At 38.8% G+C, this 12,670-nt stretch overlaps 1 protein-coding gene across 3 annotated transcripts in view; it reads left to right on the forward strand.

The window, feature by feature from the left end:
- BTAF1 (B-TFIID TATA-box binding protein associated factor 1) overlaps nt 1–12,670 on the forward strand; it is a 106,250-nt gene that overhangs the window by 34,835 nt on the left and 58,745 nt on the right. For all 3 annotated transcript variants that reach the window (XM_060191933.1, XM_060191932.1, XM_007516800.3), the window contains exons 6-11: nt 477–613; nt 6,580–6,709; nt 7,368–7,436; nt 10,129–10,218; nt 11,265–11,360; nt 11,466–11,642. In XM_060191933.1, the coding sequence (XP_060047916.1) occupies nt 477–613; nt 6,580–6,709; nt 7,368–7,436; nt 10,129–10,218; nt 11,265–11,360; nt 11,466–11,642 (699 nt within the window). The remainder of the gene's footprint in view (nt 1–476; nt 614–6,579; nt 6,710–7,367; nt 7,437–10,128; nt 10,219–11,264; nt 11,361–11,465; nt 11,643–12,670) is intronic.

Below are 12,670 nucleotides of genomic sequence, written 5' to 3' on the forward strand. Positions count from 1 at the left end.
ATATTTATTGACAGTAAAAAGGGAAGAAGGGGGAGTCGGACAGTAGCACAGTGGGTTAAGCGCAGGTGTTGCAAAGCACAAGGACGGGTGAAAGGATCCCGGTTCGAGCCCCCAGCTCCCCACCTGCTGGGGGAAGTCGCTTCACAAGAGGTGAAACAGGTCTGCAGGTGTCTTATCTTTCTCTCCCCCTCTCTGTCTTCCCCTCCTCTCTCCATTTCTCTCTGTCCTATCCAACAACAACATCAATAATTACTATAACAATGAAAAACAACAAGGGCAACAAAAGGGAATAAATAAATATTAAAGAAGAAGGAAGAAAGTGAAATTATGGTAACAAATGTTACGAAGTTGTCAAAAAAGAATGTCACCAATTTATATTTAGTGAAACTTGCAGATTTATGAACCTGAAACTTTGATTTTGGAAGTTTTTCTTTAGATTAAACTCTTTTTTTTTTTTTTTCTCTTTTCTCTTTTAGACTCTCCAGGCAGCTGAATTGATTGACTCAGAATTTCGAGCAGGAATGAGCAATAGGCAGAAGAACAAAGCTAAAAGAATGGCCAAGTTATTTGCAAAACAGAGGTCCAGGGATACTGTGGAAACTAATGAGAAGAGGTAGTAATTTCTGCATATATATATATATATTTTTTTAACAGTGAATCTAAAGTCTGTCTGCTTAATTGAAAAATACGTGAATTTTATGGGACCAGGTCAAGTATACATGTTACAATGCGAAAGGACTCAAGTACAAGCCCCCCCCCCAGTCCTCATTTGCAGGCTGGGGTGGGTGGGGGGAGGGAAGTTTCACAAGAGGTGAAGCAGTACTGTAGGTATCTCCATTTCAGTCTCCCCTACCCCTCTGCTTCTCTGTCTCTGTCCAAAAAAATTAGTAAATAAAAAATTTTAAATATATTTATTTGATGAGAATAAGACCAGATTATCTCTCTGGCATATGTGGTACCAGCAACTGAACCTGGAGCCTTGTGTGCAAATCAAGCACTCTACTACCTGGCCAACTTTCCTGTTGCTATCTGCTTAATTTCTGAACAAAAACTATGCTAATTTTATGTTTAGCTGTGGCGTTACCATTTAGGTTGTCTCCCTGATTTGTCAGGTGAGACTGGGACAACTTCCCCAGGAAAATTGATATACACAGATTTGTTTTTCTTACTATTAAAAAGCTCAATAGGAGCGGTGACAGTCTTTAAGACTTCATATTTCATATTTCACATAGAGGGAACAGGTATAAATGCTATAAGCATGACATATTCAAGATACAAAACGAATAGTATGTTTAGGATGAGTGAATAGAAGTAAAAACAGATAATGAAGTCAGAGAGATAGACTAAGGGTCACAGTTAATACTGAGTTATTACAATGAGCACATGACAGTATTACATCCCCTCTTCCTTAGGCCAAACAATAGGTGAATATGTCAGGCTTCTTTTCCAAATCCTTTTGTAAAATTCTCTCTCATTTTTTAAATGTGTTAATAAAACATATCTCCCTGTGGCTTAGGGCAACATTTTAATTTTTTGGGGGGGGGATTAATAGTTTACAGTCAGCAATAAATACAGTTGTTGATACATGTGTAAAATTTCTGTTTTCTGCAGAATACTCTACCCCTTCCCCCATCAGGTCCTCCTCCATCATCATGCAACAGGACCTGAACATTCTTCCTCTTCCCTGGAGTCCTTTACTTTGGTGGAATATAGCAAACCTAGTCCAAGTTCTCCTTTGTGTTTCCCTTATTTCTCAAGTTCGTCTATGGTTAGGACCATCCCATATTCATGTTTCTCTTACTGACTTAACTCACTTAATATTGATTCCTTCAAGCTCCAACCAAAATGAGTAGAAAAAAGTGAAGTCACCACTTTTAACAGCTGAGTAGCATTCCATTGTGTATATGTACTACAACTTTTTCAGCCACTCATCTGTTGTTGGACACTTGGGTTGCTTCCAGGTATTGTCTATTACAAATTGTGCTGCTATGAATATAGGTATACACAGATCTTTTTGGATGGGTGTGTTTGGTTACACAGATCTTTCTGCATGGGTGTCTTTGGTTCCCTAGGATATATCACTAGGACAGGGATTGCAGGGTCATAGAATAGGGTAGATCCATTTATACCCTTCTGAGAGTTCTCCAGACTGCTTTCTATAAGAGTTGGACCAATTTACATTCCCACCAACAGTGCAGCAGGGTTCCTTTGGTGGGGTAACTTTTTTTCCCCCCAAAGCATAATTCAACACTCTTCAGAAACATTTCAAGGAGCTTGTCAAAGATTTGAGCCCAGCCCCTGCCACATTGAAGGAAGCTTTTGTGCTGTGGTCTCTTTCATTGTCTGTCTCTCTAACTCTGTTTTTATCTACAAAGAGAGAATCTTTGCTGTTCTATAAATATTTGAATAAAAGATTAATTTGATAAACCCTTGAGAACCAATAAAACTAAAGCTTTTGCGCTGCAGAAATGTTTGTTATTTCCATTCATACACAGCTTTAAGGTTTTTATTTAAAAACTAAGGACTGGGGGGGGGGGTAAATAATAAACATTTGCTCTTGGTATTTTTACATGGCACTACTGAGGATGTTACTTGGAATAAAGCACATATTTTGTGTAGGAAGCCATGGTTTGATCTTTGACATCTTGCCCCCCCCAGGGGATTAAGTTATTGTATGTTTTTTTTTATTCCCTTTTGTTGCCCATGTTGTTTTATTATTGTAGTCGGTATTGTTGTTGATGTCATCATTGTTGGATAGGACAGAGAGAAATGGAGAGAGATGGGGAAGATGGGGGGGAGAGAAAGATAAGACACCTGCAGACCTACTTCACCACTTGTGAAGCGAGTCTCCTGCAGGTAGGGAACTGGGGGCTCGAACTGAGATCCTTTCGCTGGTCCTTGCGCTTCGCACTAGCTGCGCTTAACCCACTGTGCGACTGCCTGACTCCCTATTGTATGTTTTTTGTTTTTGTTTTAGGTATAAAGTCTTGAGCTTGTACATCTAACAGCTTACTAGGATTATATAGTAACTTAAATATTTCTACTGACTTTTGCTTATATAAGCACCATTATCCAAAGACTTTAGTATTAGAAATATTATATCTGGGAGTCGGGCGGTAGCACAGTGGGTTAAGCGAAGGTGGCGCAAAGCGCAAGGACCTGCATAAGGATCCAAGTTCGAGTCCCCGGCTCCCCATCTGCAGGGGAGTCGATTCACAAGCAGTGAAGCAGGTCTGCTGGTGTCTCTTTTTCTCTCCCCCTCTCTTGTCTTCCCCTCCTCTCTCCATTTCTCTCTGTCCTATCCAACAATGACAACATCAGTAAGAACAATAATAACTACAACAATAAAACAAGGGCAACAAAGGGAATAAATAAATAAATATAAAAAATTGAAAAAGAAATATTAGATCTATTGGATACAGAGTTCTAGTGGTGGGAATTGTGTGGCATTGTGCGGCATTGTGCCCCTCTTATCCTGTCTTTTCAGTGTTTCCATTTTATAAACAAAAAGAAAGAAATTTTATTTTTCAGAGTTCATGATTCATTTCCCAAATACTTATTGAATATTTCCTATGTGTCAGATACTGCTCTAGGTTCTTGATCTACAAGAATCTAAAATTGATAATTTGGGTGGGGGTAGATAGCATAATGGTAATGCAAAGGGATTCTCATGCCTGAGGCTCTGAAGTCTCAAATTCAATCCCCTGGACCACCATAAGCCAGAACTGAGTAGTGCTCTGATAAAATAAAATATAAATGATAATTCTTCTCTGTGGAGCTTAAGTTAGAGGGAAAGATAGACAAGGAACAAGACAAATAAATCCATAGTATTTCCTTATAGTGTGTTAATAGTAAAAGTTCAGGAGGTGGAGGAAAGATAAAGGAAGGAACATGTCAAATGTTTTATGAAGAAAAAGTTTGGATTTATACGTGGGATGTTTGGAAAGGAATGCATAGAGATCTTTTCTTTTTTGCCTCCAGTGTTATCACTGGGACTCGGTGCCAGCACTACAAATCCACCGCTCTGGGCCACCATTTTTTTACATTTTACTGGATAGAACAGAGAGAAATTGAGAAGAGAGGGGGAGAGAAAGATAAGACACCTGCAGATCTGCTTCAGCATTTTTGAAGCGGCCCCCCTGCAGTTGGGGAGCTGGTGGCCTGAACCAGGATCCTTGCACTTCAAGTTATGTGCGCTTAACCTGGTACACCACTGCCCGGCCCCCCTAAGTGAAGTTCTGAATCTTGTGAGTAGGATCTGAAAGAAACGAGAGTGCTAGCCCCGTGAGTAGCTGGGGAAAAAAAAAACTCCAAATAAAGGAAATACAAAGGATAAATAAATACCTGAAAGTAGAAACATGCCCAACAAGCTGACTAATCAGTATATGTCAATTGGGGAGAATTAGGAGAAGCATAATGATGAGCTAGATTAGGAAAGCTCAAATTTGTTTAAGCACTTTATAGAAAAATTGGTTAACCAAATACAGTATTAAGATTTGGAGAGGTTGGAGGTCGGGCAGTAGTGTAGCGGGTTAAGCGCACGTGGCGCAAAGCACAAGGACCGGAGTAAGGATCCTGGTTTGAGCCCCTAGCTCCCCACCTGCAGGGGAGTCGCTTTAAGGCGGTAAAGCAGGTCTGCTGGTGTCTATCTTTCCCTCCCCACCTCTGTCTTCTCCTCTCTCTATTTATCTCTGTCCTATCTAACAAGGACAATATCAATAAAAACAAACAAACAAAAAATAACAAGGGCAACAAAAGGGAAAATAAATAAATAAACATTAAAAAAAAAGATTTGGAGAGGTTATAAAAAACAATGCAGTGGTCCGGGAGGTGGCACAGTGGATAAAGCATTGGACTCTCAAGTATGAGGTGCTGAGTTCAATCCCTGGCAGCACATATACCAGAGTGATGTCTGACTCTTTCTCCTATGTTTTTCATTCATAAATAAATAAATAAATACAATCTTAAAAAAATAATAATGCAATATCTTGGCTGGGATGGTGACTAGATCAGTACAGTATATGCCTTCCAGGTCTGGGCTATGGGTTTGATCCCTAGCACCACATAATAGCACTGAGCACAGAGACAAGATTCTTGGATGGTAGTGATGTTTTAGTGTTTCTCTTAAATCTCCTTTCTCTCAAAAATTTAAAATTAAAAAAGAATTAAAAAATTGGATAGGGGCACCATGTGTGAAACACTGAGTTTGGCTCTGCCACTGAGCACTATGTGTACAACCCCCCCACACATACACTGTTTAAGAAAAGTAAATGCTGTGTCTGCCTCAAGAGTGCTAGTTGTTTCTTTCAATCAGTATTACTGCTGAGTAAATTAGTTGTATCTGTTTTCTCTTCTGTGTTTTGTTAAGACTAGCCTAGATTTTTTTTTTTCTTAGTCATAAAATACCATTTGTTTGGGGGCTAGGCCATAGAGCAGCAGGTTAAATACACATGGCGCCAAGCCCAAGGACCAGCATAGGGATCTTGGTTCCAGCCCCCAACTCCCCACCTGCAGAGGGGTCACTTCATGGGCACTGAAGCAGGTCTGCAGGTGCCTTTCTCTCCCCCTCCTTTCTCAGTTTCTTTCTGTCCTATCCAACAACAAAGACAGCAATGATGACAACAATAATAATAACAGGAACAACGATAAACAACCAGGGCAACAAAAAGGGGAAAAAAATGGCCTCCAGGAACAGTGGATTTGTAGTGCAGGCATCGAGCCCCAGCAATAACCTTGAGGGAGTTGGGTGGTAGTGCAGCAGGTTAAGCACACATGGTGCAAAGCGCAAGGACTGGGTAAGGATACCAGTTCAAGCCCCCAGCTCCCCACCTGCAGGGGAGTCGCTTCACAGGCGGTGGAGCAGGTCTGCAGGTGTCTATCTTTCTCTTCCCCTCTCTGTTTTCCCCTCCTCTCTCCATTACTCTCTGTCCTATCTAATAATAATGACAACAATAATAACTACAACAGTAAAAACAAGGGCAACAAAAGGGAAAATAAATTTTTTTAAAAAGGTTTTAAAAATATAACCTTGAAGGCAAAATAAATAAGTAAATTACTATCTCCTTAAACTCTCTTAATAGTTTTTGTTTGTCTTAGCACTGTATTTTTTAGTAACTAGGAAAAACATACTGTTCTACTCTATAGTTTAGTTTTCTCCAGGGTACAAAATCCAGAAAAACCTAAAAATATTATAGTCAGCCAGATTTTACTTGTTAGACCAAAGGAGTTTAAAATAATAGAAAGAAAGGGGGAAAAAAAGACTTGTTAAGCTTGTGATCCAGTTTGAAGGCAGTGATTCATTGACATTTTACTTTATCAGTAAGAGTGATAAAACATACTTTTTTAAAAAAATTAAAGTAGTCACTGTTACTGAAAGTTTTTATTGGAATAGCATTACATTATCACCTGTTTCAGGTGTATATCATTAAAATCGACTGATTAAAAAATCAACAAATAAGAAATTTTAAGTAAATCATATAACTAGAATGTGGCAAAATATTTTTCAAATAATGGATTCTTTTATGTTCATTCATTATCCTTTATTCACTTTTAAAAATGGTGATCTTTCTTATTTTTCAGTAATGATAGCACTGATGGGGAACCAGAAGAGAAGAGACGAAAAGTAACAAATGTTGTTGTTAATCAGTCTGCAAATGATGCTAAGGTTTTGATTGACAATATTCCAGACAGTTCTTCCTTACTTGAAGAGGTACTTTTGAAATTATATAAATTATTCTTTACAGTTATTTATAACTTTTTCATAATTGCTCACTTGGATAGTGTGCTGCTTTGCTATGTACACAACCCGGGTTTGATCCCAGCCCCCACCTCACTGAAGGAAGCTTTGTTGTGGCCTCTTTCACTCTCTCTACCTCTCTGCCTCCACTGTCTGTCGCCCCCCCCCCCCCGTATATATATTATAAATACCATCAGTAGAATTTTAATTATTTACAAATTGTAAAGCCTGACTGCTATTACTAGACTACAAGTTTACTTTATTTTTAAATTATGTAAGTTATTAGCATAAAATAGACATTTTGCACTAGGGAAAGAGAGAGGCAGGCTGGAGTATGGATCGACCAGTCAATGCCCATGTTCAGCGGGGAAGCAAGTACAGAAGCCAGACCTTCAACCTTCTGCATCCCACAATGATCTTGGGTCCATGCTCCCAGAGGGTTAAAGAATAGGAAAGCTATCAGGGGAGGGGATGGGATACAGAGGTCTGGTGGTAGGAATTGTGTGAAGTTGTACCCCTCTTTTTCTATGGTTTTGTCAATGTTTCCTTTTTATAAATAAAAAAAAATAATAAAACACCAAAAAAATAGACATTTTGAATTATTTATATACATATATATTTTTTTACTCAGACAAATGAATGGCCTTTGGAAAGCTTTTGTGAAGAACTTTGCAATGATCTTTTTAATCCCTCCTGGGAGGTAAGATTTCTGTATTATAATTTGTGTCAGCTGCCTTTTCTTTGCTATTGAAGGGCCCATACCAAGCACATCCTCTTGTCTGGCTCACTATTCTTTCTCTCTGAACATCACTTATTTATTTTTTTAAATTTCTTTATTGGGGGATTAATGCTTTACATTCAACAGTAAATACAGTAGTTTGTATATACATAACCTTTCCTAGTTTTCCACATAACAATACAACCCCCACCAGGTCCTCTGTCATCCTTTTTGGATCTGTACTCTCCGCCCACCCACCCCAGAGTCTTTTACTTTGGTGCAATACACCAATTCCATGAACATCACTTATGAAGGTACTTTGTATCACTTCTCTTCTAAGTAAAAAACTTTAGACTGATTATCACTTAAAGACTTCTGTCTCTCTCCACGACAATATAACTTTCTTATGGAGTGTGATAATTTTGACTAAGAGCAGTAGTTTCTAAAATAGCTTGTCATTCTCAGAAGTACTTAAAAAAAAAAAAAAATATATATATATATATAATTTATTTTATGTTAATGAGAGATTGAGAACGACAGAGAGGGATAAACACACAGACAGTAATCAAAGCATTGCTCAGCTCTGGCTATAGGTGGTGCTGCTGTAGATTAAATCTGGAACCTCAGCCTCAGGCATGAGAGTCTTTTATTTTTATTTATTTATTAATATTATATGTTTTTATTTATTTTTAAATTTCTTATTATTGGATAGAGACAAAAATTAAGAGGAGTAGGGGAGGTAGAGTGAAAGAGAGAGACACCTGCTTCTCTGTTTCACCACTTGTGAAGCTTTCCCCCTTCGGGTGTGGACCAGGGGCTCGAACTTGAATCCTTGCACACCACACTGTAGTGTGTGTGTGTCAGAGCTGCTGCACTACTATCTCCCCCCGGAAATACTTCTTTTTTTTTTTTTTTTTTTTTTGCCTCTAGGGTTATCACTGGGGCTCAGTGCCTGTACTATAAATCTGCTGCTCCTGGAGGCCATTTTCCCTATTTTGTTGCCCTTGTTATTGTTGCCATTGCTGCTGTTATTGGATAGGACAAAGAGGAGGGGAAGATAGGGAGAGAAAGACACCTGCAGACCTGCTCCACCGATTGTGAAGCGACCTCCCTGCAGGTGGAAAGCGGGGGGCTCAAACAGAGATCCTTTGCCGGTTCTTGTGCATTGTGCTGTGTAGGCTTAACCCGCTGCATTACCGCCCAGCCCCCAGAAATACTTTATTTTACTGTTGTGTGTTTTTTTTTTATATATTTATTTTATTTATTTTTTCCCTTTTGTTGCCCTTGTTGTTTTATTGTTGTATTTATTATTGTTGTTGGATAGGACAGAGAGAAATGGAGAGAGGGAGGGGAAGACAGAGAGGAGGAGAGAAAGAAACCTGCAGACCTGCTTCACCGCCTGTGAAGCGACTCCCCTGCAGGTGGGGAACCGGGGTTCGAACCGGGAGAAATACTTTATTTTAAAGACAGTCTTGAACAGGTGCCAGTATATGAAAAAATGAAAGTGAAGTTTCTTAGTTAAAGTTGAAAATTGGTCTCAAATCATTCTCTCCCAGTTGTTTCTGGGTATTTAACACAATAATAAACAGCTGCTGTGGAATACCTTTATAATAATTCTGTGCCTTACTGTACATTACTGTAATATTTTGAAAGATATTAAAGTCTTAACTAAAAAGCAGTCTAGAATAAGTGGGTGCAGTGTCAGCTTCCTGTTCCCTCCTTTCCAGATGGCACTGCAGAAGACAAAGGGTATACAGTGAATCATTTGAATTATATTCCTTAGACCCTTATCACTGGCGATATTTTATTTGAATTGTCTTCCTTTTAAAATTCACACTGACAGTTTTGGAATTTATATATTTTTAAATATTGGTGATAATCCTGGTACAACAACAACAAAAAGCCTAATATTCAGGGCTGGATGATGACTTAACCTGGTAGGGCATGCACATTACCATATGAGATGATCCAGGTTCAAACCCTAGTTTACACACCTGCAGGGTAGAAGGGATGTGTCACAAGCAGTGGTGCAGGTGTCTCTCTCTCTCTCGGTCTCTTGCTGTTTGTTAGTCCACTTGGCTGTTGGATTTCTACCATCTTTTTATATCCAGCATTATTCCCAGCAATGAAAAGGAATCATGTCTCTCACTCCCACCCGCTTTCTGTTTCTCACCTGATAGCAAACATCAAAAAAGAAATTAAATTTTTTCTTTTTAAAAAAACATTTTTTATTACCTTTATTTATTGGATAGAGACAGCCAGAAATTGAGAGGGGAGAGGCTGATAGAGAGGTGGAGAGACACCTGCAATACTGCTTCACCACTCGCAAAGCTCTCCCCCTGCAGGTGGGGATGGGGGCTCAAAATTGAGTCCTTGCTCATTGTAATACGTTGTGCTCAACCAGGTGCCCCACCACCTGGCCCCAAGAAATTAAATGTTCTCTTTCTTTTCCTTTCTTTCTCTCCCCTCCCCCCCTCCACTCTCTCTTTCTTTTGAAATTGAATTTTCAAAATGGCTGCTGGGAATAGTGGAGTCTTATATGCACTGACTCCAGCCATAACCTTGGTGGCCAAGGGAGGAACAAAGCCCAGTGTTTCTGTTTCATATTAAAGAAAAGTTAAACTTATTTTCTTAAGCATTTAACCTCTAACACTTGTTTCTTGGTTATTTTTAGGTTCGACATGGTGCAGGCACTGGACTTCGGGAAATTCTTAAAGCACATGGGAAAAGTGGTGGTAAAATGGGCGATAGCACTTTTGAAGAGGTAAGTGTTGTAAAGGTGTGATTATCATCAGGTTTCATAATTTGGCCAGTTTTTCCAAGGTAGCAAAGTAAAAAGTGTGTGTCATGAAGTAAAAGTGAGAGATAAATGTAGAAAATTGAATTTGAAGGCAAAAGTGAGAAGAATAAGGAAAAACCTATAGGCAAGAAGAATGAGTTAAAGAAAAATATATTGGGCTGGTGTGGCGGCACACCTGGTTGAGCACACGTTAAAGTGTGCAAGGACCCAAGTTCGAACCCGCAGTCCCCACCTGCAAGGTGAAAGCTTTGCAAGTGGTGAAGCAGTGTTGCAGGTGAATCTGTCTCTAACAAAATAAATACTAGGTAATTGACAGATATAGATGAAGTCAGAATAGCTTGATTTCTTTTGGATATAGCAGCATAATAGAATTCATGAATTAAAATTTTGTAGGGGGTGGTGGTCTGGCAGGTGGTGCGGTGGATAAAGTATTGGGCTCGAGTTCAGTTCCCAGTACCCACATGCCAGGGTGAAGTGCATGTACATTCTATCCCTCTCCTTCGCCCTTACTCTTTTCAATAAAATTTTAAGTTTCAAATTTGTTTGATTTATTTGGATTTAATAATCAGAGGATGTGGTTAATATTGAAGATAGCACATGAATGGCTAGGAAGGTAGTTTAGCCACTAGCAGGACTCTCTTGTCTGAGACCCTAGATTTGGTCACTAGTAAAATGGGTAACATAGCACCGCACTGGTGTCTCATCATCTCTCAAATAGTATTTATTTATGTTTTAGTTATTGTTCTCACAGCTAAAGTAATCTGTCCCAATATTTTATTTCCTGTTTTCTATATAAATATTACTCCAGAGCCTAGTACAAAATGTCATCTTTGGATCAGGGATAGCACTCAGCTTAAATAGTGTGCTGCTTTGCCATGTGCTGGATCCAGTTCTCACTGTGTCTAAGGAAGCTTCAGTGCTGTGGTCTCTTCTCTCACTGTCTATTAACCTTTCTGTCTGAAAAACAATAAAGTGTCCTCTTTGTTGTTAATAAATGTTTGTTTTGACAGATGATTCAGCAGCATCAGGAGTGGTTAGAAGACTTGGTTATTAGACTCCTTTGTGTTTTTGCATTAGACAGATTTGGAGACTTTGTTTCTGATGAAGTAAGTATCTAAGGGAGTCTTCCACTAAGAAGATTTAAAAATTCTACAAAGTAAGTTTTTTAATGAGTGGGAGTTTTAATCATATCATTTTGTATTTGTTTGTAGGTTGTGGCACCAGTTCGTGAAACTTGTGCTCAAACATTAGGTGTGGTGTTAAAACATATGAATGAGACAGGAGTTCATAAGACTGTGGATGTCCTGCTTAAATTACTTACACAAGAGCAGTGGGAAGTTAGACATGGAGGTCTGCTGGGAATAAAATATGCCTTGGCAGTTCGTCAGGTAAACATATCTTTTCAGTCTATACGGAAATGTTTTTCTCCTTCTTTGTTTCTATTAATTATGGAAAATGCCACTAGATCTTTAGTGTTACAAATAAGCCAGTCCTTTAATTTGCATTATTTTAAACATATTTATGTTTATTTATTTTGGAGAGAGACAGAAATTGAGAGGGAAGAGGAAAATAGTGAGGGAGAAAAATAGCTGCAACACTGCTTCATCACTTGTGAAGCTTCCCCCCTACAGGTGGGGACCAGAGGCTTGTGCACTATAATGTGTGCACTCTACTAGGTGCACCACCAATTCAGTCCCAAAATTTGCATTCTTGAGGTAATGATGATGGTAATAACAATTTAATAACATATTCAGGGACACAGGTTCAAGCACCTGGTCCCTGAGTGGTGAAACAGTCTCTCTCTTTTCTCTCTACTTCTGCCTCTATCAAAGGAGAGGGGGGAAAAAAAACCCAAAACACTGAGTGGTGCACCAATAATAAACTAACAGATGGTAAGCTAGGGTTAGGTTCAGAAAACTTCCTTTTCATAGAAAGACTACTTTTCTAGATTTCTTTTAAGATCATAGGTGTCTCCTCTGAAAGCTGATTCTATTGGAGATACTGAAAAGAGAATAGGAACAGTGTGAAGCAGGCAGAAATGGTTTATTTCTTTGTTTATATCATACCCACTTGGGTTGTCAGAGGGTTGAATGAGAAATAGGAACCAAGAATAGAAGTAGTGTGTGTGTGTGTGTGTGTGTTTTACATTTTTGTTTTGTTTATTAGTGAGAATGATAGGAGAAGAAAGAACCAGATATCATTCTAGTACATATGCTGCTGGAGATTGAATTCAGGGCATCATGCTTGATAGTCCAATACTTTATCCACTGCACCACCTCCAGGACCACAAGAAGAATAGGAGTTTCCATGCAGGAACTTATTTTAGTTTTATTTCAAAACATGAAGATTTTATTCACAGTGAATAATAAAGCACTTAATAGTGAATAATGAAGTACTTAACACTGCTATGTTGTTA

The sequence above is a fragment of the Erinaceus europaeus genome, chromosome 1 (genome assembly GCF_950295315.1).
Source record: "Erinaceus europaeus chromosome 1, mEriEur2.1, whole genome shotgun sequence".
In the NCBI taxonomy this organism is placed as follows: domain Eukaryota; kingdom Metazoa; phylum Chordata; class Mammalia; order Eulipotyphla; family Erinaceidae; genus Erinaceus; species Erinaceus europaeus.